Source organism: Sinocyclocheilus grahami, unplaced genomic scaffold, assembly GCF_001515645.1.
Source record: "Sinocyclocheilus grahami isolate Dianchi unplaced genomic scaffold, SAMN03320097.WGS_v1.1 scaffold211.1, whole genome shotgun sequence".
NCBI classification, from domain to species: domain Eukaryota; kingdom Metazoa; phylum Chordata; class Actinopteri; order Cypriniformes; family Cyprinidae; genus Sinocyclocheilus; species Sinocyclocheilus grahami.
In genome coordinates, this window is record NW_015505390.1 from 339141 (window position 1) to 366265 (window position 27125).

General features: G+C 37.7%; 2 protein-coding genes across 5 annotated transcripts; both read right to left on the minus strand.

Annotated features, from left to right (window-relative positions):
* Positions 1-403: 403 nt before the first annotated feature.
* Positions 404-16640, minus strand: LOC107595916 (golgin subfamily A member 3-like). Of its 4 annotated transcripts, none has more exons than XM_016286510.1 (25): positions 16588-16640; positions 16128-16417; positions 14770-14913; positions 13576-13688; positions 13118-13147; positions 12258-12967; positions 12025-12136; positions 10833-11139; positions 10291-10493; positions 9363-9500; positions 8062-8223; positions 7452-7820; positions 7283-7360; positions 6668-6931; positions 6099-6193; positions 5607-5823; positions 5253-5396; positions 4312-4509; positions 4061-4177; positions 3801-3940; positions 3397-3529; positions 2314-2436; positions 2059-2223; positions 1809-1963; positions 404-983 (listed from the first exon to the last, which is right to left on the minus strand). In XM_016286510.1, the coding sequence occupies exons 2-25, from the start codon at positions 16267-16269 to the stop codon at positions 812-814; spliced, it is 4431 nt and encodes a 1476-aa protein (XP_016141996.1). In that variant the 5' UTR covers positions 16270-16417; positions 16588-16640; the 3' UTR covers positions 404-811. The 4 variants fall into 4 exon arrangements, with proteins under 4 accessions (XP_016141996.1, XP_016141995.1, XP_016141998.1 ...); XM_016286509.1 differs by having other exon boundaries at positions 16549-16634; XM_016286512.1 differs by lacking the exon at positions 13118-13147 and having other exon boundaries at positions 14668-14913.
* A 2927-nt stretch (positions 16641-19567) lies between these two features.
* LOC107595955 (ran-specific GTPase-activating protein-like) lies at positions 19568-26889 on the minus strand. The gene is made up of 5 exons (XM_016286557.1): positions 26711-26889; positions 25317-25453; positions 22356-22513; positions 22136-22264; positions 19568-19683 (listed from the first exon to the last, which is right to left on the minus strand). Exons 1-5 carry the CDS (start codon positions 26723-26725, stop codon positions 19568-19570), a joined length of 555 nt encoding a protein of 184 aa, XP_016142043.1. The 5' UTR covers positions 26726-26889.
* Between the last annotated feature and the right edge of the window lie 236 nt (positions 26890-27125).

Consider the following 27125-nt stretch of genomic DNA (forward strand, 5'->3'; position numbering starts at 1 on the left):
GTTGTCAGCATCGCTTTAGACTTGATTTGAGGCCTGGAATGCTCAGTTTTTTTGGGGAGAAAAAAATAAATAAATAAAAGAGTTCAGGGCTGATCTCTGCTCTAAAATGCTTGAATGATATGGGGCCTCGTATTGTTTAGTTGATAATATTTGCATTATATTGCAGGGAACAGCTCAAGATCAGGCATCTGTCCAGTGATGGAATGAGAGCAGCTCATTCACAGGCACAGAGGAATGGAAGAACAGTTCAGCTGCTGAATTCTCCATGCAGGAAGTGAGAACTACCACCAGACGGATATGTAGAATATACATCTGACCAATTAGGTCAACAGATCACTAGTTACTATAACACTGGAGTCTGGCGCCCTGGATGTTTGTTGAAGATCACATTTGTGGGGTTTTTTCACTCCCGCAGGACTAAGCAGCCTAGCAGTAGTCCTCACAAACCTCTTTCTGCACCTCTTATGAGATGAGAGAGAAAACAAAATCAAAGCTGAACGTTAGGTGGGCGACTGCTGTGAGATTGCAAGTGAGATAAACAGATCAGATCATATCAGACAGAGAGCACAGCACTATTCGTTAAACTGAAAATAAATAGTGATCACAACACAAACAAACACCAAAATGACCCCCCCGGAAATAAAGCTGTGGTATAAAGAAACACTTTGTTTCACCCGAACAATCCTGGTTAGGAAGAGATGAAGCCAAATATTGGCAGTTGATAAGAAATAAACAAAGAAACATAAAAGTGCCCATAAAGATAAAACTGAACTCTCTCCTCAGATAACGTCTTTAAAGGATTCGTTGTGGATTACGAGGGCTGCATCTCTCCCTGGATCTTATCATTCTCTTCTTTAATAGGTAAATCGTTGCTGCTGTTGTCATGAAGCCCCAGTTTTTGGAGCTCCTCCTCTGCACTGGCCAACGACGTCACTGTGACCGTGTGTTCCTCCATTTGCTTCTGAAGGCTGTCCATCTCCTGCCTACGAGAAATGACCATCAGATGAATGAGAAAGGAGACGCCCACAAGGCGAACGCCATCTGTTATGTAGCTTTATTTATATGAAAAGGGAGGTCGGGAGAGCAGGTTTGAGTAATTGGACTTTGGGTTCAAATGATTACTTTTTTCTCATTCACTTTACTGTATATGTCTGGTACAAATATGTGGTATTTTTTCAGGAAAACAATGAATTGGTTCATATATTTTTCATCATCTACTCAGAAAGAAAGGAATTGAAATGTAAGGCAGGGTATGTTGTAATGACCTTATGATAGCTTAAAATCCTCAAATTTGATAAAGAATTTATCGTAAGTGTCACATGCTTCAGAAATCATTCTAATATGCAGATTTGGTGCGCAATAATTAATTCCTGTTATAATCATATAATCACGTTATAATATGTTAAAAACGGTTGTGTTGCTTAATTTTGTTGAAACCGTGATGCACTGTTTTCAGGATGTTATGATGAAAAGAATGTTCAAAAGAACAGCATTTATTTGAAACCAAAATAATTTATAACATTATCTCTTCACGTTTATTTTTGATCAATTTCATGCATTCTTGCTTGAAGTGTTAATTTCTGAAAAAAACATACATATTACTGAATGATAGTGTATTTAATTAACTAATTTTGCAGCTTGAAAATGAATACTGGAAGCCACTATATATCAGCCAAAACAACATAGGCAAATAGAAGATATTCATAATAGGGAATTGTTTTGTTCTAATAGTGGGACAGTGTTACAGTGTGCCCACTCTCGTCTAGTTTTCACATAGAAAGGTATGGTAAGGTGTGCAGAAGTCTTACTTTAACTGTTTCAGACAGTTGTGGAGGTTATTGAGAGGTTCTTTATTGACGGATGTTGAGGGTTTCAACAGTTCGTCCAAAAGTGAAGCAGGAACAGGGCAGTCTGGGATTTTTACTGGTGTCACTGGGGTGGATTCCCCCTTTAAATCCATCCGCTGGTGTGGGGACAGAAATATGGATAGAAAATAGTTAATAACACACAAACATACATGTTGTCTATATTTAAAATTAAAATGAGCATTAGTCTTACCTTTCTGAGCCTGCCGTTTTTGAGGTCCTGTTTGAGCTGGTTGTTCTGCTGAAGAACAGTCTTCATGCTATTCCTCAGCTCTCCCACTTTAGCCTGCAGCATGAATTTATCCTTCCGTGTGCCATTGAGCTCTTCCTGCACCATCTCCAGCTCCACCTTTATCCTCTACACACCATATCAAACAAAAAAAAGCCCAGAGTTCAGAAGAAGAGAACCATAATACATGTTCTGACTGAACAAAGTAGCTTATCCGACCTGTAGAGTGTCCTGCAGGATGTCCATCTCTCTCTGATGACATTGTTCCACCATCTCCAGCTGCTGCTTCTGCGTCTCGATCTCCCGCTGCCTCTGCTCCACCTCCCACTTCAGATCCTCAACCTGCAGGGAGACAGGAACACAGCATATATGATATATAGTGATTCCGAATGGGAATGAGGGATGGTCACAGTTATCAAAATTCTTCAATAAAGCACTCAAAGCCATAAATGAAACTAACTTGTGGTAGGTCTGTCATGTAGTTCAAATTTGATTTCACTGTCAGAAAAAAAAAATCCAGCAAAAATTGCAATTTTGCACATTTTTAAGAAAATGTCAAGGCAATTTGATTTGCATAGCGCTTTTCACAATATACATAGCTTCAAAGCAGCTTTATAGAAAATCATGATTTTAATGTTGAAAAAATATCTTATAATATTTGCATTTAGCAGATTAGAGCTGGGTGAGAATATATTTTACATTTTGTGATGAAATAAACTTTCAAGCAGCTGAGATTTGCTATGTAGTATATAATATCTCTTTACATACTATGAGTGAATAAAGCTGGATATAGTTATATAATATCCAACTTGATATACAGAGCTGTGGAATAATAAATTTGCTCGATTGTATATATTGCTTTACATGAATGAATGAACTATATATGTATTCTAATAAAGTTCGATATACTAATATATCCAACTTTATATATAGAGCTGTGCAATAATATAATTTACATTGTGATGGTATAAACAATAATGGAGCTGAGATTTGCAGTATAGTTATATATTGCTTTATGTGAGTGTACTGTATGTATGTGAATAAAGTTGGATGTAATATATATCCAACTTTAAATATATCACCGGGCAATAATATAGTTTAAATTATGCAATGATGAATGGGATTTTTGGGGGATCCAACTGTTGCACTTAATTCGCTGACATTAACTCGCACTCAGGCTCTGAATCCTTGCAATCTGCTGACCTAGACAGCATTTTAAGGCATAACAAGCATATATTGTGAGAGTGGAAGGTTACAAACAGCGAGGTAGTTGACTTTGTTCTGCAACAAGACGCACTGTACCTCTTGGTTAGTGAGGGGCTGTTTGTTGAGCTCATCATCAAGTTGTTTTTGAAGGATCTGGAGTTGAGTGTGAGCATCAGCTAATTGCTCCTGGAAATGAGAAACCTCTTCAGAGTGCTTCTCATCTTGAGCCCTGTCAAAGAGAGAGAGAGAGAGAGAAAAAAACAACTCACAAAACACACCAACACAATCTGAGAAGTCACAAACATCTGCTTATTATCATAAATGAGAGAAGCACTGATCACCAATGTTGCATTTTTAGTTACCCTTGTTAGCCCACAACCATCAGTTCATCCCTCTAGAATAGCTGGACCTCGTAAAGATCTCTTGAAGTGTGACTACTTCTGTATTATGAGCTTCAGAGGCAGCTGTGATCCTATAACTCAAGAAAACAAAAGACTTACGCAAGTGTTTTAGCCTCTTTCTGCAGGGTTTTGATAAGCTGCTCCTTGGCCTGCAGATCTTTTTTGATCTCGCCGAGTTCCAGCATGGCTGCTCTGTAATGCCTGCGGTTATGGGCTGCCTCCAGCTTGGCCTCCGCCACCTGAACAAAGAGTACAAACACACAGGTCACATACATGCACGTAATGAAGCAAACCAAAGCCTTCAGGGACTTCTCAAGGGAAACTGGAAATGTCATGCAGCTGTTACACCACGTAGTAACCTGCTCAGTCAGATCCTTGACTTGTATTTTCTCTTTCTCCAGAGCAGCCTGTAGCGTCTGCACTAGCTGTCTCATCTGCTGGTCCTCTTCTTCTTTACGCTTTAACACTGCCTGAACCTGAAGTGAAAGGTTACCGAGATGTTCAAAACAAGGCAAAAAAAGAAATGAACTTTTGTAAAAAATTATATTGATTAAAGACCTCTTCTTTTTTTTTTAAACCAAAAAGGTAATTATAACATGTAGCATCACACCTGTAAGTTGAGTTGGACAAGATCTGCTTCTCTCTTCGCCAGTGCAGCCTCTAAAATATTGGCATGTTCCCGCAATGCACTGTGGGATTTCCCAAGCCCGGAGAGCTTCCCTTTCTCATGCTCTAGCTCAAGCGCAAGCTTCTTATTAGCATCCTCCAGGCGACGAATTCTCTTTTTAACATTTCTTGACTCTTGAAGCTGTGCACAAAAAAAAAACATTTTTGAATTTTGAAACCACTCATTCCACAAATTGAATGCATAAATAAACAAGAAAATTGCACACAAAAAATCTGATTATTGTAATTTCATTTAAACAAAAATTATCAGTGAAATGAAAATAAAATGAAAAGAAATCAGTAATCTGAGTTTATTAAATTATTGTAATCAGAGTTTATTCAATTTATAGAATAATGGGGGAAAATGTACATGTACACTATCATGTACACTAAATTTGATTTAAAATAAATACTGTTCTTTTGAACTTTCTATTCATCAAAGAATCCTTAAAAAAAGCAATTTTCCACAAAATTAAGCAGCACAACTGTTTTCATCATTGATAATAATAAGAAATGTTTTATGAGCTACAAATCAGAATATTAGAATGATTAATTATTTGACACTGACGACTGGAGTAATGATGCTGAAAATTCAGCTCTGCCAGTAAATGAATAAATTACATTTTAAAATATATTAATATATAGAAATATATTGAAAACAGTTGTTTTAAATCGCAATAATATTTCACAAATTTTTTTTGATCAAATAAATGCAGACTTGTTGAGCATTAAAAGTTCATTAAAAGACTTCTTTCAAAAATCTTACAGACTCCAAACTGATTTTCTGACCTCAGAAAATGATGTGCATGTAAACATGTTATTTAAAGAATCATACAGGTAGCTATTTTGATAAAATTGTCTCGTTAAGAACAAGTTTTCTCTTACCTCGTCTTCAAGTTCTAACACTTTCTCCTGATATTCCTCTAGTTCAGTGCTAGTTAGGGTGATGACCTCCTGTAGCTCTTTCTCCAGCATGGCTTTACTCTGGCTCACTGCCTTCAGCTGTCCCTGCAGGGCTTCCACCTTGGCCTGAAGAAATAACAACAAATACACGTCAGTTCATTATTGGAAAAGAAGATAAACTGTAGTTACGCACAACACCACTGCGAACTGTATAAACTGGAGTTATAATCATTAATCAGTTAAGAATTATAATTATTTTTTCTCAAATGTTTTCAGGATTTATGCACCTCTTTTAAATTTTAGTATTTATATTGTAGACCATCAGTACCAGTTTACCTGAAGTTCTTGGCTATTTCCACCCTCTGAAACCTGAGCTCTGAGTTTGTCAAGTTCAGCTTCAGCTGTCTCTTTGGCGGCGAGGGCTTCCTGTAGCCTGCGGCTCAGAATACCAACTGCATTCTCATAGGCCTTATGCTTGGCCTTCATCTCTTTCTGTGCACTGGTCAAATCTGTGCCTATACGCTTCATCCTCACCTTCTGCTCTGAGATAGCCCTGGAAGAGGAAAGAGCAGGCACATAACAGCAAGTTAGCCTACTTCACCATTAGATGTTCCTCTAAAACCTCAGTGTCATTTTTAATTTGTTTAATACGCAAGTTGAAAGAGGAAAAATGCACCCCAATTTCTCATAATTTAATTTTGAGGTGCAAGATCACAAGCAAACACACAATATTGTCTATATGTCACATCATATTCGTGATGTCAAAAACTGAGCAGCGATCACTATGGAAACCCTTATGGCAGGAGAGGCGGTGTGATTGTGACTCACTTTCTGGCTTCATCTTGCATTTGTTCGATCCTCTTTTTCAGATTTTCATTTTCTTCTGTCACTGCCGCCAGCTGGTTCTGGTCAAACTGAAAGGACTGCAGCAACAACGTGGAGAGCGTCAAAATAAGCTATACACTACTGTTCAAAAAGTTTTTTATTATGCTCACCAAGGCTGCATGTATTTGATCAAAAATACAGTAAAAACAGTAATATTGTGAAATATTATTATAATTTAAAATAACTGTTCTCTATTGTAATATATTTTAAAATGTAATTAAATTAATTAATGTAATTTTCAGCATCATTACTCCGGTCTTCACATGATCTTTCAGAAATCATTCCAATAAGCCGATTTGGTGCTCAAACTTTCCCGCTCAAGAAAATGTTTCAGGATTCTTTGATGAATTGAAATTTCAAAAGATTTCAAAAGCATTTATTTGAAATTGAAATGTTTTTGTAACATCGTAACTGTCTTTACTGTCACTTTTGAACAATTTAATGCATACTCGCTGAATGAGAAGGCAAAAGAATCTATCCTTGAAGATCTTTGTAATGCAGTCAGTGTGTACCTGCAGTTGAGAGTCAAGTTGGTCTCTCTCTGTCTGTACGGATTGTAAATGGGCTTCCAGACCGTTCATTTGCTGATGGACTCTCTCCACTTCCTTCTGCAGGCGAGCTTGTTCCTGTTCTGAGCTCTTCTTTTCTCCCTCCATTTTCAACAGCTCCTGCTTCAGGTCCTTCACCTCTGCCACCAGACGCTTTTTAGAAGCCTTCAACTCCGAGATCAACTGGTCTTTGGAGCTGGCATCTCTCCTGTAAGCTTCAACCATCACCTGCAAGAAAGAGTAGAGCAGATCAAGGACTACATCTACCGATTTCCATTTGGCAATTTTATTGATTTGATAGCATTAGATGTATATATTTTTTGGGGGTAGAAACTTGTTATAACTAGTCTTTTCCAGCAATAAATACGTTTTGAATTTTTTTTATGCCTTACTGAAATTGAAATGTTTTACAAATTGATAAAAGTGATGTTTAGGACCAAATGGAATTTCCTATGTTAAGGAAAAAATGTCATGGAAGAGATGGGCTATATCAATTGATAATGACAAAACAGAAAGGCATAAATCCAATGGAATACGCTCTATACACTTTTAAGGAACTTAGCTCTTTGGGCCACATACCTTTTGCTGCATGAACTGCTCCTTCAGTTTCTGTGCTTGTTTTTTGAGGGTGCCATTCTCTTGCTGGAGAGCTTCAATCTTGCGGAAAGAAAGCGAAAAATTGCAATCGGAACTAATTCTAAAGATCTTGACACAAAAAAAGCACATCACTCTTATTCAAACCTCTCACCTGGGTTGCTTTAACTTGCAGTTCCTGCTTAAGCTGGTCAAGAGTGTCTGATGCCACCAGCACTTCCTCTCCCAGCCTTTCCGCTCCTTCATCCAGTTCGCTCTTATCAGCTCGCGCAGCCTGCAGAGCAACTTCCAGGACTATTTTCTCATTTTGGAGATACTGCAGGGTTTCCTCTTTAGCTGTGGCGTCAGTTTGTAGTTCCTCCAGCTGGGCCTGGAGCTCCTGGTAACGTGCCTCCAGCTGATTAAGGGCCTGTTCTTTGGTTTGGAGGGTCTCCTGAGTGGTGGTGAGCTGCTTCATCAGCTCTAGGTGCTCGTGCTGAAGCAATTCCAGCTGGGCGTCTTTTTGGGAGAGAATGAGTTTGACCTGGAAGGAGAAGAATCAGACATTTGAATCATTATTAGGGGATGCTTATATTCAAAGCAATATATTACAAAAACGTCCCAGTGGAGCAACCTGGGATTAAGAGTCTTGTTCAAGAGCACAATGGTGATGGTTTTGAACCTTCAACTCTTTAATTACCAGATCAGATATTGAATACTAGATTACACCACAAAAGACAAATGGGGTAGTGTGTGCACGCACGTGCTAGTGAGCATTTAGATACCTGCTCTAGCTCTCTCTCCAGTGTTGTGGCTGTGTTGGCGAGTTTGAGAAGATGCTCTCGTTCTTCTTCAAACTCTTCCAGTTTGTGCCGAAGATCTTCCTCCACCATTGACTTTGCCTCCTGGATTTGATGTATGGCTGCTTCTTGAGTCAACATGTCTGCCTGGATAACAATCAGTATATTACTATTATGTATACTTTTTTTTAGATTGAATCTTCATTCAACTTATTCCTTATTTACTAAAGTAAAAAACATTTCTCAAAGCACACTAAACTGAAAACTGAATTTGAGTCAGTTTAATGTAATGGCATATAAAATAAAATAATATATACAGTCTTAGGCCACGAGTATTTTCACCAACAAAATAATGGTTTTAAGTCAGTTATTTCTATCTTTTGCTGTAGTTTGTCAGTACAAAATATCAGTTTACATTTCTTTTGCCATTAATTGTAATAATCTAGTGAGATTTTTGTATGCACACGGAGTCTGACAGCAGCCAGTGCTCCACACAGAGATCTGATCTCATCATCATCCAGTCTGTCTGGAATGACAACAGAGCAAACGGAGACAGATTAAATCCAGAAGAACTGTGGCAACATCTCCAAAACACTTGAAGAAACCTACCTGCAAAGCTACCTGAAAAACTATGCTCAAGTGCACCTAGGACAAAAGCCGTTTTAAACGCAATGGTTGGTCACACCAAATGTTGGATAAATTTAGTTAATAGAAGTTAATTGATAAATAAAATCTATTTATGACATTCTTTTTGAAAGCATCCTCACTTTACAGCATTTTTACACAAGTGCCTAAAACTGTTCACAGTACTGTAGCTTTGCAGGAAGGTTTCTTGAAGCGTCTTGGAGAGGTTGCCACAGTTCTTCTAGACTGAGTCTGTCTCAGTTTGTTCTGTTTCTTAATGCAATTAGAGACAAACTGGATGATGGTGAGATCAGATCTCTGTGTGGAGCACTGGCTGCTGTCAGACTCCTTGTGCAAACAAAAATCTCTTGCATTGGATTATTGCAATTAATGGCAAAGGAAATGTTTAGAAATGTAAACTGACATTTCCTACTGACACAGTATGTGTATATATATATATATACAGTGGGTACGGAAAGTATTCAGACCCCCTTAAATTTTTCACTCTTTGTTATAGTGAAAACACTCAAGTGAATTTGAATCAGTGTAATATAATGACAGAACGACAGGTCTGATTTCAGAGAATATATATGAAAAAAAAGACTATGTCAGATTGACAAAAAGAGACTAAGTGAGGAAAAAATAGTGTTAGTGTGCCAGACCTCTATACTCTGTAGCTGCACAGCAATCCGTTCCTTCTCTTTTATAGACTGATGTTTCGTCTCTGTGAGTTTGTGAGACAGAGTAACATTCTCCATCTTTAGATTTTCCAACACTCCGATCTGAGTCATCTGACCAGCCTGAAAGTAAATATACAAAAAAATAATAATACACACTACAGATGGCCATTTTGCATTTGAATCTTTCTGATAAACATTTTTGAAAACATACACCATCATGCAAAGGTTTGGGGTCAATAAGATTGTTTTTGAAAGAAATGGCTGCTTTTACTCCGATGGATGCATTAAATTAATGACAATAAATTCTATAAATAATAGTTATGCAATGCAACGCAACGCGTAAAAAAACATTATAAGTAATTATAATCAGTAATTATGTCCCCACTGGATGCAACAAATGCCTCGTCTCTAATGGGTTTTAATGTTGTCTCGTCGCTCCGGCCGGACACGGCATCAACAGTATGTGAGGGGCGTAACATTTCCGCCACACGCTTGAGGTATTCTGCCAATCACAACGCACTGGATAGCTGGCCAATCACAGCACACCTCGCTTTTTCAGAGCGATGAGCTTTGTAAAAATCGACGCGTTTCAAAAAGGCGGGGCATAGAGGAGAAACAATAATGTACAGTATGTGGAAAATAATGTTTTTTTTACTTTAAACCGCATAAACACATTTCATTACACCAAATACACAAAATAATGTTCTTTTTAGCAGCATCATATGACCCCTTTAAACAATCTTACCAACCCCAAACTGGGAATGGTAGTATATATTTATTATGGGTAAACAAAATTACACTCAATAACACTTCACCTACAACATCTTTTCAAGATATAAAATGTCTTCAACCTACTGTAAACAACATTAACTTCTTGAGTTCACAACATGACAATAGTGGGCCATTATACCTGCATGTTTGCCATCCCTCCCTGCAGTCGCACTCGTGCCTCCTGTGCCAGAGTCAGTTGCTGCTGGTACCAGAGGCGGAGCTGCTGCAGGGAGTCCACTTCTGCCTGCGACGTCTTCAGTCTGCTCTGCAGAGCGTTCCTCTCGCTCTGGACCCTCTGAAGCTGTGCCTGTAGGCCCCCCATCTGCTGCCGTAATTCAGAGACTAAGTGGAGATATGACAAACAGGAGAAAGTTAAGTAAATGTTTTAATAATATTATTATAAACAAACATATCATTATTATAATTATGTATAGTTCAATATATTTACTCAAGATTACTTGTTTACTCACAGTCAAGTGGGCACAGAAATTAGTTTTTTTAAACCAATATAATTTAAATAGTTCCCAGTGCATTCAATTCACTAAAATCAACTGGAACTAGTGGGCAAAAGTGATACTATCCATATTAAATATCCTGAGTAATTATACACTAAGACTGACATTTTGAGTATCCCAACTGATCAGGCTCAACCCTGATGTGTACATCTACCACTGTCTTCACCTGTGTTGTCCTTGGTATTTAGGCTCTGCTGCATCTCCTCCACTTTGACCATGAGCCTCTGGTACTGCTTTTCAGCCAGCTGCAGGTCATTGCCCAGCGAGGCCAGGCTGGCGTTTTTCCCTTCCAGATTGCTCTGGAGTTCCACCATGGCCTTCTCCAGTGCAGAGCAGTTGGAGCGTAATGTGGTGACCTCAGAGGTCAGGGTGCTCTGCTTCTCGTGACTGGCCTGGGTCTGCTCCACCTGGGCATGCAACTGAGCAGCTACTGTAGCTAGCTGGGCCTGGAGCTCTGTCTTTTCTTTCAGAGCCTGGAAATGGAGGAAGGTTTTTAGAAAATCAAAGTGGTTGCAACCACATTTTAAAGACGTATATGTATAACAATGAATAGCAAAGATGCATTAAATTGATAAAAAAAGTGCCAGTAATATAAGTATATATGAGACATTACATAATATTGTATAATAGTATATAATAAGACATTTATATAGTTACAAAAGATTTCTATTTCACATAAATTCTCTTCTTTTAAACTTTATATTCAACAAGGAATCCTGGAAGAAAATAGCAAAAAATTCAGATCTGCAAAAAAGAAATACATACTGTGTGTATATATTCTTGACCAAATAAATGTAGCCTCGATGAACATAAGACACTTCTTTCAAAAATATTTTAAAAATCTTACCAACTCTAAAAGTTTAAATGATAGTGTATATTTGTGTGTATATAGTATCTGTGTGTATATTTGCGTGTATATATATATAGTGAGTCTGCTACAGCAAACTTTCATTTCATTTTCGTGTTTTTTATTTATTTTTTAAATAATCAAATAATTGGATTACAGGAAGGAATCAACTAGACCTAAGTATTTCTTAAATAAAATGTTTAATTTCTTTTAAACTTTCTTTTAATCTTTTTTTCCTATTAATTTTCTAATTAATCATTAAAATAATAAGCACTAATTATTTTGCAGCAATGCTGTGAATGATTTATTTAGTATGAATTAATACATTTTGTAAATATATAAAATAAATAACTATAAATATTAAACCACTCTACTCTCCAAAATAAGAGCATCGGCCATAAGACAAAAAAAATTTAAAAATCCAGTCGACCACTAATAAAAAGACATACATATACTGTTGGTAGCACGTAGCAATAATGGACAAATACCTGGGACTCTACTATTAACTCACCTGATTGGCCTCGGAGGAAAGAGACTCCAGTTGTCCTTCTAACCTCATTTTCTCTTTCAGCACTTGCAGCATCTCATCATGAGTCCCCATCACAGAACTCCCATACGACACACTGCAAACGCATAATTCAACAGTCATCATGAGGGTTTAATGGGCTGGTTTCAAGATAGATAATGACGTTTAAAAAAAATATTTCGGGAATGGACTAACTGGAGGAAACTGTATACTTATACCTGCTGGAGAAGCTGTCCCTGCGACTGCGAGGCTCCACACTGCCCTCTCTTTCCTGTTCCAGCTCTTCCATGTGTCTCTCTTCAGTGGCTGCCTGCAGAACTTCCTGCAGTGATGGAAAGTGGCCCATGGCTTCTGGAGCAATCTCTCTCCCTTCGACAGTATATGGAGCCTTTGGCCGGTTCACTATTGCAGCTAACATATTATATGTCCCTGAAGTAGACACACTACTATAGGATGAGCTATCGCTGTCATTACCATCAGCTTTGAAACCTGATTCACTACCATCCACCTCTGAGATGTTGTCTCTGATTAGCTGAGATGATTCCAAATGGGTGTTGGTCTCAGAACTGATGCTGATTTCCGAAACTGTGGAGACTGAGCTGATGGTGGAATGCAGAGAGCTAAACGACGAGTCGGCAGACTCTGAAACTACCCCACCAGACGTACCTGCACTTTTAGCATCAGATTCGGAAGTTCTGTAGTCGGCGAGAGAGTGGATCTTGCTGGAGCGAGATGATTTGGATTTCTTCTCCTTGCTGGAAGGGATTCCAAGGCTGCCCAGTTTGGGACCACGAGGAACACTGGTGCGCAGGAAAGAGTATTCCTTAGTCATAGCGACAGTACTGGCCCGTGGGAGACCCTCAGGATGGAGCATGAGCTCTGGGTCCAAAGTGCTAAAAGGGCGGCTCTTAGGAGTGGAACGCCGGGTCTGAATGGGACAAAGAAATAAGGATTAAATGCAATAAGACATGCAAAACAGGAAACAGTAGGCAACACAGGACAAACACAGAAGAGTTCATCTATGTCTAACATTAAGTCCATCAAGTCCACCAATGGCAACCCAAAATTATTTGCTCACCCTCATGTTGTTCCAATCCAGTTTGACTTTCTTTTTTCAGTGGTGGAAGAAAACAAAAATAAAATAAAACCAATGGTGAATAACAAACCAAAAAATTAACTATAATTATAAACCAATGGTTTGGAATTCTTGAAGTCAAACTTAGTGTGATGCTTCATCATGTGCCATATTTAAATATAATTGAGAGCTGTGGCAGATTAAAAATTTGGTCTGTTCTTCACTTAAACTATAATATGACTTCAGAAGACATGAAATATAGCACACAAGTTATGAGGACTACTTTTCTTGTGCTTTTTTGTCATTTTTGGAGATTAACAATGTTCATTTCAATTTCACTGTAAGGAAAAGATTTCCTTTTGAAAGTTGAATGATGCCAATTTTCTGTTTTTGGCCAACAATTCATTACATTCAATATCAGTCATTTCACAGAAACTGACAGTTCTCGTTTGCTGACTCACTCTCTCTGTGTGCCGCTGTACTCTGTATTGTTTGAGCTGTTCCTCTAGACGCCGACGAGCTTCCTGACGGATTTTTTCTTCATTTTCCATCTCCACAGATGGCTCTTTCGATGCTACAAGAAAGACATGGTCAATAGAACGCAAAAACTCTTGCTACATAAAAATAAGCAAGTGAAAAGTTGAGATATTGTCAACCAAGCAGTATTGGATCGAATGCAACAGGCTATTGATTATACAAGAAAATAACAGCTCATCAATCCTGAAACATGCTTGTTTGACAATGTCTTTTCTAGGGATAGGAACAACTGACAACTGGTTCCAAGAACTGAATGGATCTGTAACAAAATGGTATACAATTAATTGCATTGAATCAAATTATTCATAGTTTCAATGCAATTAATTGCATTTAACAGGTCTATGTAAATGCATCTTTTGTTGGTTTAGATTTTTTTTTGGATGGAACAGATTGATAAAATGTATTTATTTATGCATGCATGCATGCATGCTCTGAAAAATCTGAAATTAATAATAATCAGGATGCTAAGGGTTAACTGTAAAAGTGGAAATGCAACCAGAATCTTTTGATTCCCATCCCTAGTCTTTAAAGAGTGAAGCTTCATGCTGATCCTGGTACAGCAAACATCACGTGAGCTCTAAACCCATAATGAGCCATTCCAGCTTCCTTAGTCAGAAAAAGAGAAAAGCGCACTTGAGCTTCTGCATCAGTTAGTTCTTATTAGTTCAGCCATATTTCACATCCAAGCCAAATTGTCTTAACAAGATGCACGTTGTCTTGCCAGTATTCATGTTGTTCCCAGAAAAGCTTAACTTTTCCTGAATCATCAACCAGCACACCAACACCCCAGGAGTGCTAACACAGAATTGTCATAAACGTCAGAAATCAAAGCACTCACAATCACAGGAGAGACTAAATAGCCTTTTATTAATTAATTAGGGGACATAATGTAATGAAGAGATTCCCACTAAAATCTCTCAGCAAGCCAAAACCGAAGAGCAGGCAAAAACAGGGTACACCAAATGGAGAGGGTTAGCCTAAATCAGCCTCAAAAGCCAAACTGGGGGAATTACAACACAACAGGAAGGGAAGGGGATGATTCGCGTCACCCTTGTGAACAAAGCCCTCTGCAAGAGCTGCCTCAGACTTCTCTAGGCTGTCAGGGAAAGAGGCCAAACCTGGATGCAGCTCTGCGCTCAGAGGGGAATCGGCAAGGCAGCTGCCCGGGGAAGGAGTTGCCAGAGGTGGGGTGCTGCCTTCACGAGTTTCCTGACCCTCCACCACCGCCTCTCCATTTGGCAACAGATCTGCTCTGACATGACCTAAAACAAAGAGAAGGGATTCAGCAAAGAGCTTTATACTTAATGGTGCACTAAGGTTTTGTTTATGTTTTACAAGCCAGTACAACATATCAATCAGCATGGATGAAATATCATGCAAAAGTAAAGGTTTTCCATTTATTTCAACTTAGTCATGTTCAACCTCACCTGTTAACCTTTTATGAACCCCATATGGACCATATACAATCACTGATTGTTGACATTGAAAAATTATTTTTATTTTATTGAAAAGTATTCAAATTAAGTAAAAATGTAATCAAATCAAATTAATTTATTTTAAAAAAATTAAATGTGTTACCAAAGAGAGCACTTTTTTACTTTATTTTTGGTAAGCATCACTAACAAACAATGAGCAATACATTTGAGACAGTATTTATAAATCTTTCTTAAAATTAGTTAATAAAAATACAACTATTCCCCGTTAGTTCATGTTAGCTCAAGCCCAATACTAATACAATTAACTTATGTTAACAAATTTAACCTTATTGCAAATTATTACAAACAATTCTGTAGAAAACATTGTCACATTTATAGGAATATTTGTCATCCGTAATTAATTTTTCCACAAAGAGAAGCGTCCATTAACAAAATAAATAGTCCACTATTAAGTTGGGCCATCTTTTCAGCTCATGCAAGTATACTTAATTTATTGCATATTTGTTAAAAGCATTATTCTTTTCTTTATAGGTAAAATGTTACTTTGTGCACTTTTAAAGTACTAACCCAAATTTGCCTGCTGATATCTATATTAAGAGGTTATGACTGGTGCTTTTTGGTCATCATGTATAACCTTTAAACGTAATTGGTGATCTGAAAGTTATCTTTTGCGCAAGTCTTGCAGAACAAGTCAAACGGCCTAATTAAGCTACAGTGAGAATTTAGGAAACTGATACTGAAAGCACGGGGAAGTTTGTGGATATATCTAGAAAAAAAACACTTCTTTATAAGGTAACAAATGGCACTGGAAGAAGTGGGAAGAAAAAACTTCTCAAAGCCAAGTGACGCAGTAAACAGCAAATGTTCACACTGAAATCTTGCCAGGTTTTGAATGAACACAACAAACAACTTTCAAGCAAAAGCTTAACAGTGAATCCAAGTATAAATCAGAAAGTACAAATGAACAGCCTCAATGTTGATTAAATCAACCATATAACTGCAACATCATCCATCAAATTTCATCTCAAAAGAACACTTACCATTAGGGATTTTCTCAATTACCAGTGATCTCTCCAGCTTCAGAGATTCTACAGTACTGCTGTCTGGATCTTTGCCGTGTTGTGCGTCCGGCTGCTGATGGTTGGCCTCAAATGAGGCTGTTTCCTTATTTCCATTTTCCATATCTCTTGCAATACAGATGCTGCTCTAGCATCCATGAACATGAGCTGGGTCTCACCAATGCAATTCACCTTTATTTCATGCTCTGTAAACTTTGGCTAAGACTGCAGGCTGGCCTGGATGGTGCAGACAGCTTCAGTCCTCGGTGATCCTGAACAACGGAAACATTAGTTTAAGTCATCCATACTGCGAGAAGAGTTCAAGATTTATTGCTCAGTTAAAGCAAAATCAGCAAAAAATATGAAAAAGATATTTCATCATTTAGTCACAATGCTGACGTACTTATGCCATTGGATGTGGCACTAGCAGTTTCATTCTTACTTTGTCTATTGTTTCTATGAAGTTCCCCTCATGAAACCACAAATCTCTATCCTGCAAAGATAAAAAGAAGAACCTTTATTTTTGACAGTTGACATACCATCTAAGCCACACCACCTCATTTTTGGGGGGTGGGGGGGGGGAGCAATTCACCAACTTTAAAACTTTTAACTAAGTAGTTCAAATGGAAGTGGTTTAAATTAGGGATGCGCCGATCCGATATTCATATCGGGTATCGGCTCCGATAGTGCCATTTTTCTCGGATCGGGTATCGTCAGATTGAGTCGATCCAAATGGTGTTTGATTGTGTAAATTATTCTGTGTTGCCTCTGAAGCCATACGATAGCTTAATGTGAGCTACATATGAATATTTAAGTCCTTACATTAAAGTTCACACAAACTCTTTTCTCCGCTGTGGCTGTCAGTCATTCGTTCAGACTTTAGCGTTTGGTTACAGCAGTCAGCTCGGTAAAGCTCTCTCCAAGATCATTCTGTGTTCCCATTATACTTGATTTGTAAATGCATGTCTATGATTTTGCAAAAAGGACTTTATCTTCTTGCCGGAGTTTAATGTTTTGTTACTTGCTATCGGGTAACTGAAATTAAAAACTGTTAAAAGAAAGGCTCAATAACTGTTACACAGATATAATACAATACGCATTCATTTCTCTTCCCTTTGTGCTTTGCAGTTTTTAACACGAAGCGCTTACAATGTGCTTTGTGCTCATAGACTGTCAACCCTCTATATTGCGAGTAAATCACTTGCATATGCGACTAAATCTTCACTCTGGGTGACTAAATGATGTCTAATATTAGCCAATGGCTAATCAATTCTCAGATTTTACTCGCCAGTGTGTGAGTTGGAGGCTGAGTATATGATTAGCACAGATATATTTTCACTCACAGAACACTCTGACTGAGCGCTTCAGTTTCACTCTCCGTCAAGCGATCTCTGCTATTTTTTAGTTCATTTGAATGAATGCGCAACGCACCTGTGTTTGTGTATTTGGCGTAACGTAAACTCTAGTGTGAAGGCGCACGACTTGCCGTCGCTTTCTCTCACTGAGAGCAAAGAGCGAGCCAGAGTCTTACCTAACATGCAGAATTGATGCGCTACATGTAAACGATATACTTTGTTGCATTTTCCTGTAAAAATAACAGTTCCTTTGGAATTCTTCAGCTTTTAAGAACTGCTGGGTTTTCCTGTAGTAGGCTGAACTAATGCGCAAATGACAATCTCATTGCTCATCATCCCTGTTTTGATTTCAGCGAATCAGTTCGAGCAAACGCACACAACCTGATTAATATTCATGAATCCAGTAGCTCATTAATCCTTAGTGCGTTTTTATATTGTTCTTATTAGTAGAATTCGTATAATAATAATAATAATAATATCTTATCAGTATTATTGATCGTTTTATTTTTACAGGAACACTGAATAAACAAAAAAAGCACCAGCACCAGTCCTAAATTCATGGTTACCAAGTTTTAATTCTAATTACTAAACTTCTATTATTAAATAATACTTCATTGTCATATTATAATGCTTGACTGACTGATATTAATAATAGTCCACTGATTCTTGAGACATGGGACAAAACATGTTCCGCAACTGTACCTGCCATTAGCACTCAAAACAGCAATTTTGAAACGATTCCAGGATGATGACTAGAATGTTCTGATTCGGATTATTCAGATTTTCTCTTCATTTACTGAAATTATGACATTACATTATCATTCACTCCATCTTAAACCACCTGTCCTCGAACCATAACTTAATACTTCATGTAGATTAAAAATACATTTTAAATAAGAAAAAAAAAAGTTACAGTGGGTACGGAAAGTATTCAGACCCCCTTAAATTTTTCACTCTTTGTTATATTGCAGCCATTTGCTAAAATCATTTAATGATATGCAAAATATGTTTTAGTCAACACCGTTATCCATCAACACTTTATGAAGTCAGCACTTAGGTTTTCAGTCTTACTATTAATGAAATAAATTCTGAACTAGAAATCCGCTTTCAATTCATTCTGTAGACTCCATTCATTCACTGAAGTGCATGCTTTATTTGGTCATTTTGAAATAGGTGACAGGTGGTGAGGACTCATACTGAGCTATAGGCCAGAGCAAAACAGTTGTGTGAGAAACTGGAAGAAGTAGGATATTGAACAATTCTTTCTTATACAAACTTTTATCAGTACTGTACTTTATTTTGTTCTAGTATTTAGAAATCAGTCAGTTGTTATAGCTTAATGTCATGATAGACTAGTAACTGACAAGACATGATATTGTTTTTTTGCTTCTTGCACAATGTAACACATCAGTGTGGTGGAGTAATACGGTTTCTGTGTCACTCAATGCTGGATGATTAGACTGACCATCAACACGAGTCTAACTATAGCTGAATGTCAGATTGTGGATGCGCTCTTCCCATAACAACGCACTGAAACACAGCAACTAAACACAAAGAATTCACAACGTTTTATTATAATAATGTTCTCATTAGAATGTTATATACATGACATTCCCAATCATAGTTATTAATGTTGTGCACTGCTGTTTGAGCTGCGTGCGCTGAGCTAAAGATGATCACCGGTAAACTGAAGCGCTCTTTTAACTTAACCAAACGCATTCTATATGAGATAAATCAGATATACATCAAATAAACACAATATTACAACGTACAATTGCACAAAAGGCTGCAAACGAACAGCGCGCATCTGAAGTGTCTCTGAAGGAAATAATGCATTATTTATCGGCTTTAAGATATCGGCCAAATTTTCTTATCAGGCCGATACCGATAACAGAAAAAATGAGCATTTATCGGCCGATACCGATATGGTGGCCGATATATCGTGCATCCCTAAAAAAATATGTCTGAGAAGATACGGTCACCTCCCAAATGAATGGCAAGGCAGTTTGTAATGTTCTTCCTGTTACTGTCGCAGACATAAAAAGTCTAAGGCTGGAGGTGTCAGTCTTAAACAGAGTGAGTCTGCATGGTGACATGGTAGAAAATTCCATCAATCTTACCTTCTAGAGATTTTCTGACCTCTTCTTTGCATTCATCAAACTTCATCTTGAACTTCTGTGCATCTACAAGACAAAGGAAACCAGTACGTTGGTTACACGAATTATAAAATACAAAACCAAAAATATTTTAAAAATTCATTGTATTAATTATACTATATACTGCACAACTATTATAATTGTTGGCATGGAATGAAAATACATGTATTTTCTGAATGCATATTAACGATCTTATTGTGAACGATTCATCCATGATGTATACTTGTAATTTATGAACTTCCAGAGGTGACACATGGTGACATTGCCGGACTTCGCCAATCAATTAAATCACGCCCCTTTCTTACAAGTCTGCATTCAGATATGCCTCCAACCAAACCCCAACCAATAGACAGAACCAAGTCCACTTCCCTAATTTTTGGGAACTTCTGTTTCACTCAGAAGAAAAGATTTAGCGCTACTTCCGTTTCATCAAGGCTTTAAAAACTAACTTTTTTATATTTTGTTAACCTTCAATTCATTTTAATGGCACATAAGCAGTTTTTCTTTCATTTTTCCTCCTCCAAAAGAAGTTTCAGTGTTAGTTTTAAATATTATAATAAAATCCTTATGAATCTTGAATGCATACAAATGAATGCATACAAAATCTTCAATTGGTCTTTGTTGTTTTTTGACAATGCGCTTTGTCATTAGGGATGCACCATTCCGATATTCATATCGGGTATCGGCTCCGATAGTGCCATTTTTCTCAGATCGGGTATCGGTCAGAGAGAGCCGATCCAAATCCGAGATTTGTTTTTTTCTTTTCCCGATTGTGTGAATTATTCCGTGTTACTTCTGAAGCCATACTATAGCTTAATGTGAGCTACATATGAATATTTAAGTCCTTACATTAAAGTTTACACAAACTCTTTTCTCCGCTGTGGCTGTCAGTCATTTGTTCAGCCTTTAAACACTGGTCGCGTTCGGTTACAGCAGTCAGTTCGGTAAAGCTCTCTCCAAGATCATTCTGTGTTCCCATTATACTTGATTTGTAAATGCATGTCTATGATTTTGCAAAAAGGACTTTATCTTCTTGCCGGAGTTTAATGTTTTGTTACTTGCTACCGGGTGTCTGTGAGAACAAAACACGGGCGTAGAAAAGACTATAAATTGTTTTTAACATGCACAGTAACTGAAATTTAAAACTGTTAAAAGAAAGGCTCAATAACTGTTGCACAGATATAATACACTACGCATCAATTTCTCTTCACTTTGTGCTTTGCAGTTTTTAACACGAAGTGCTTACAATGTATGCAATGTTCCAAAGTTACTTTGGAATTCTTCAGCTTTTAAGAACTGCCGGGTTTTCCTGTAGTAGGCGGAACTAATGTGCAAACAGCAATCTCATTGGCTGGTGCTCACCAATTATCGTCCCGGTTTTGATTTCAGCAAATCAGTTCGAGCAAACGCACACAACCTGATTAATATTCATGAATCCAGTAGCTCATTAATCCTTAGTGTGCTTTTATATTGTTCTTATTAGTAGAATTCGTATAATAATAATAATATCTTATAAGTATTATTGTTAAATAATTAAATACTTGATTATCATATTATAATGCTTGACTGACTGATATTAAAAGTGTACTTTCATATATTTAAAAAGCTGTACCATTTTACAAACATTATATATGTTTGTAAAATGGCATAACACACATATATATACATATATATTTTTATATATAATATTTCAGTCTGGCGAGTAAACAAAAAAATATACTAGCCTATGGCGATTCAATTGCCAAAGTGTCCGTTGAGGGTTGACTGTATAAAAACAGTTTGTGCTGCACTGTATTTGTTTTGTCCTATCGTATCTATCATATGCTGTTGCCTTATTAAAAAATATGCTATACATTTAAAAGAAATGTATTTTAATTTTATAGTAAATACTTATATATAAATACATTCATGAATGTTTTTAATGAATGGATTTTATAATAATACAAATAGCAATGTGTAACATTTGACCATATTTAGTGCAACACTTATTTGTTCCCCACAAAATAGTTTTTTCACCAAATTTTTGGATTTCTAAAATTATTGTGCACTGATTTTTCTAGAATAACATTTGCTGCCGAATTATCCGCTAACCTAGTTTATGATACATTTTTGTCATAGATTATAAATATACATAGGCCTATATTTTTTCATATTTGTTTATTTTCTTTTTCTTTTCTTTATAATGAAGAAGTCTGTATCTAGTAGATTGCGAAATAATGATTATCAGTTCCACACACAGAGATATATAAATTCTACATTTATTTAAATGAGGGGAAAAAAAAAACTTCACTGGTATCGGATCGGTATCGGCCAATACCGAACCCCAGGTATCAGAATCGTATCGGAGGCGAAAAAGGCGGATCGGAGCATTCCTATTTGTCATTGCTTCAACACCTAGCAATAAACTGAATGAATGACTTCAAAATAAACAACGAGATCCCTGAGATTTGGTCTAGAGCCTATGTTCATTTATACTCACTCTCTGCATTGAGGAATCGAATAGCCAGCAGCTCTGGTTTGGGTTTTTCATCTGCAAAGTCAGCATGTGTATTCCACACCCAGGCCCTGTCACTGCCTGCATTGGGCTTCAGCTCCATCAACGGCATAACTAGAGCAAAATATTTCGATAAATCAGTTAAAGCCATTACATGATTGGAAAATAATTAACAGAAACTGAACAGATAAACCGCTGCACTCACTGTTATGGTTGGCACAGATTTTAAGGGTGCGGTCTCTTCTCATGAGAAGGCGGATGGAACCCTTCTCCGAGTGTCGCAGGAGTTTGACATCACCCGTCCCACGCTCCTTCCACTCAGGGGGATCGTTCTCACTGGCAAAACGATACAGCTTTGCCCTCCTACACGAAAATCATGTTGAATTTGAATGTCACCAGTCAAATACATTTCAGATTATATTAAAAACAGAACCCATGATGATCAATTAAAATATTTGTTCTTTAGCAGGACTGAACAGTAAGGACTGCCTGATGGCCCAGGGCCAGCGTGAAAGAAGCTCAGGAGAGTTGAAGGAATTGTCACCGTGCCATCACGAAAGTTTATCATTTGCTCTTTAAGTAACTTTTAAAATTACTCAAGAATTGTGTGAAAGAACTCAAATCGGTACTGAACTGAGGACTCTTTTACTTATCATGCTTGAATGGACAAACTGCACACAAAGTTGTCAATATGCCCATATTTTTGAGTGTCCTCCTCATACATGCAGTCGATTATGTCTTAAGTAAATGTAAACAGTAAGGAGATAATCAGATGTATCAGTATCAGATCTGTACTTTCTCTTAAAGTGACAGCTGTCAAATATACCGGCTGTGGTCTGGGTCCTCAATGTTAAAGGGCACCCTATTATGCCTCTTTTTACTAGATGTAATATAAGTCTCAGAAGTCCCCAGAATGTGTCTGTGAAGTTTCAGCTCAAAATACCTCACAGATCATTATATCATTTTGAAAATGCCTATTTTGAGTGGAAGCAGAAACATGCTGTTTTATTGCTGTATGCCTGTATTAAATGCAAATCAGCTGCTGCTCCCTGCCCCCTTTTCCAGAATAGGGCTGTGCTGTTGCACAGCTTTCAGTAAGCAAAAAAGTTCAGAGTGGGACAAAGTTGATATTAAAAGGAGTAATTAAAAGCCAGAAAAGATAACCTAACCTGGTAATAACGTATTGATGGAGAGGAATGCGGGCATGCAAAGTATACTTCAGGTTGCGGGTGCACGCCCAATACACACAAAAATTTTAAAATGGCTGCCTTGGGGAGTATTCACGTAACCACAACCGTTTTTTTCTAAACGGAACGTTAACAGTTGCGAGAAAATAGATTGTGTCTCAATACATTGCATTGGTGAATTAAGTCTTAGTGACAGCAGCTTGCTGTCTGCATCAATCATATTAATAATATTAAACAACAAAAGAAAAAAAAACTTCACCGATTTTGACAATAATATTTGCAGCTTTAATAAAAAAAATTTGTGTTTTAAAAATCAGTGAATATTTCATTCATACTAGGGCTGCACAATTAATCGAATTTCTAATCGCAATTACAATTATGAATGCCACAATTACGTAATCGTTCAAAGCGGCAATTAATCGTCCACTTATGTTATTCTGCGTGCTTAAAGGGGTCATATGATGCAATTTCAATTTTCCCTTTCTCTTTGGAGTGTTACAAGCTCTTGGTGCATAAAACAGATCTGTAAAGTTGCAAAGACTAAAGTCTCAAATCCAAATGAACTTTCTTTATAAAAGTTAAGAGTCAGCCACGCTTACCTAAAACGACTCGTTCTAACACGCCCCCACATATCTACCTCACTATGTGGGAAGACATGCATAACTCCACCCAAATGTTCACGTAAAGAAAGAAGGCTTAACTTTTATTCTCGCTGTAGTATTGTTGCCGCCACCGCCATTTCGTGAAGACGCTGTGATTCGTTGTGAAAGCGAAACTACTTTGTTTGGCCTTCCAAAAGAGGACGATATCTGCTTCGTCATGCCTGGAGCTGATCCGTGCTGGTCACTGAGGAAATACTACAACTTTGCGCTGTGGATCGCCGGATCGGCTTTCACCGTGGACGAAGCGGAGTCCAGCTTGGAGTCGTCACACGTCCTTCCGGACGCTCCTTCGTCGAAATCCGTTCTCAAGCCCACCCGCCTCTGCTCACTCTAACCCTCCTGCCGTTCGTCACGCTAGCCACCGGCATCTGCTCACTGAGATGTAGATCACTCTGCTCACGCTCACTCTAGGCCGCCGTGTGTGACACTGTGGTTCGTTGTGAAAGCAACCTGAGGTATTCGGGCCAATCACAACACACTGGATAGCTGGCCAATCACAGCACACCTCGTTTTTTTAGAACGATGAGCTTTGTAAAAATTGACGCGTTTCAGAAAGGCGGGGCATAGAAGAGAAACAATAATAATGTACAGTATGTGGAAAAAAATTTGTTTTTTGAACCTTAAACCGCATAAACATTTCATTACACCAAATAATGTTCTTTTTAGCAGCATCATATGGCCCCTTTAAGATGTTCTCTTTCTACATTTTATCTTAAGTGATTTTATTATTTACAATTTAGTTTTAGTATAACATTATAATACCATTCATATTTTTACTTTTTTATAATTTAAAGAAGAAACCAATCCAATGTATAGTTGACATTTGAGGGTTAATACTATGGAAAAGCACTAAAAGTCTTTCAGTTAGAGTGTTTTCAGCTTGTTTATTTTCATATAAAAATGCGGCATGCAAACAATGGTATAAACATCATTCAATGGAAATTGTGATAATCAAAATTAATAAATCGCAATTACAATTTCAAGGGAATAATCGACAATTATGATTTTTGTCATAATCGTGCAGCCCTAATTCATACAGAGTTGTATTACACATTTGATTATTCAATGTCTGTAATAACTTAAAGCTTTTTAATCCGTTTCATTTGTTTTGACTGTTTACTTGTCTTCAATAACTTTCTACTTATCAGTAAGGCTACTAGTTTTTACTGCTCAAAATAAGTCTTAAAAACCAACATGAAAAAGAATTGTGATTGTGGAACCTGATCATACTCGAATAGATAGTGATATAATATTTATGCCGTATCGCCCACCCATAATTAGCATTAAGCCCTGTTTGGTAGTAGTTAAGTGACTTACATCTTGAAAAGTTCTTCCTCATCCTCCTCTAGGGTCTTGACATCCTGCTCCGGTAGCGAGACAATGGGTTCAAACTGAGGGTCATGGTTGGGGTCCTCTACATTTTCTGTGGATGCATCATGATCATCTTGTGCCTCCTGGAGGGGGAAATCATAACAGCAGCTTTTGTAAATCCAACTTAAAAAAAAAAAAAAACACATAACATAAACAAAGCCAAACTAATGTCTAATGCAGTTGGACAATGATCCAGGATGAGATCTTTTTTGGGGGAGAATTACATCACAAATTTGCTACAGCATTTGTTCTGCTGAGCTTCACAATGTCCTGATCCCCTCTGTAGGGATCCTGCTTCCACATTACTCATCAGATCAGTGGAGTGAAAGGCTGTGGGATTTGGAGGGATCATTCTCTGGAGTTTGGCCTATTGTCTTTGAATGTGCTGCTGCAACCTAACTTGAGGAGCCGTGAACTTGAACTCACGTGCTGTGATGCTGGGGAATTCATGCACTTGCAATCCACTAATCAATCACCGGTCTAACATCCACGAAGGCCTTGTAGCTTGAATTATTCAAACGCTTTACCAACTCTGGCAGCAGATCTTCTAACGTTACACATGTGAAGCTTTGAACCGTTCAACCACTTTGTTAAGTTTCGTTCAGTAAGCATTTGAAAATTACTAAGCGGTTTATTTTGCTAAACGACTGACTTCACTCAAGAACAGATACCGGATGTTTAACTTGTGTCTAAAGGCGTGAGTTATAGCGTTTTCTTCAAACTGGACAGTCAGTTAGCATCCAGGCTAGCAGAAGCTAATAAGCGGCCTAAAGGCGTCGAAGTGTTTAAATCTCCGCCTCACCCACAGTTTTGATAACATTGAGCAAAAACAGTTAAAAGACGCAAATTAACCCGGAAGGGTGTTAATAAACCGGCTATGAACTTCACATGTGCTGCAGGTTACGAAGCTAACGCTCACAGGCTAACAGTGTCTTCGCATGAGAAATTAAAACATTTAAATTATGAGCCGTAATTACTCGGAACATGCCGTGGATATTTTTATTACGGGAAAAAGCACGAATTGTCTTATGTTTAAGGAAGTGACGAACACAAATACACATACAATTATTAATTTAAAAACGTTACAGCTGCTACTGACAGTAGCGTGATTTCAAATAAACGTTGACAGGGTATAAAAACGCGATATTAAGAATATAATGTGGAAAGGTGCATTTTTAACGTCTAATATTCAAGCGCGCGACGTAGGACAAGGAAAAAAAACACCTGCTTTTCGCTGTTAAACAAGACCCTCATAAAACATCTACCGCCAACAAAACGTCCAAAATAACCGTCTCTCGCGATCCGAAAGGGTCAGATGATGAAGACGGCGGTCTTCTTACCTTTGGGTCCGCCATGGTTCTTGCAGATGTTTGAAGATTAGGGAGAGTTTCTATTCGGTTTGATCAGCGCTAGCTCGTGAGATTTCACTCCGCTACTTTCGCGCGCGCCTAACCGGAGGAGAGAGAGACGGTGACGTCAGCACACCCCGGGTTTACATTCAGCGTCTGCGCATTTGGCACTACGGTCTATGATTTGACACTGTAAAGTTTTATGGTCCTGGGACTTTTCTACGTCTCATTGACCCTCTGTAGATCACCTGCAAATGTAAATGCATTTGTAGAGCCCTGCAATGCAGAGGCATTGACCTCTATTAAAGTTTGCCCTATAAGACTGAATCTTCAGCATGTTCAGCTCTGACACTCTAACAATTTTACATTAGGCTATGTGAAAACTTATGAGATAGATTATCTATGA

What these genes read in the sequence shown, in the direction of transcription:
- LOC107595955 (XM_016286557.1), bottom strand. An exon ending in AATCTGTGCCAACCATAACA is followed by an intron (nt 22,265 to 22,355) that starts GTGAGTGCAGCG and finishes ATTTTGCTCTAG; the next exon opens with TTATGCCGTTGATGGAGCTG. An exon ending in TCGATTCCTCAATGCAGAGA is followed by an intron (nt 19,684 to 22,135) that starts GTGAGTATAAAT and finishes TTTGTCTTGTAG; the next exon opens with ATGCACAGAAGTTCAAGATG.
- LOC107595916 (XM_016286512.1), bottom strand. Translation starts at nt 16,269, where the DNA reads ATGGAAAATGGAAATAAGGAAACAGCCTCATTTGAGGCCAACCATCAG. An exon ending in AGCAGTTCATGCAGCAAAAG is followed by an intron (nt 6,932 to 7,282) that starts GTATGTGGCCCA and finishes TCTTTCTTGCAG; the next exon opens with GTGATGGTTGAAGCTTACAG. An exon ending in AAAGAGGCTAAAACACTTGC is followed by an intron (nt 3,530 to 3,800) that starts GTAAGTCTTTTG and finishes TCTCTTTGACAG; the next exon opens with GGCTCAAGATGAGAAGCACT.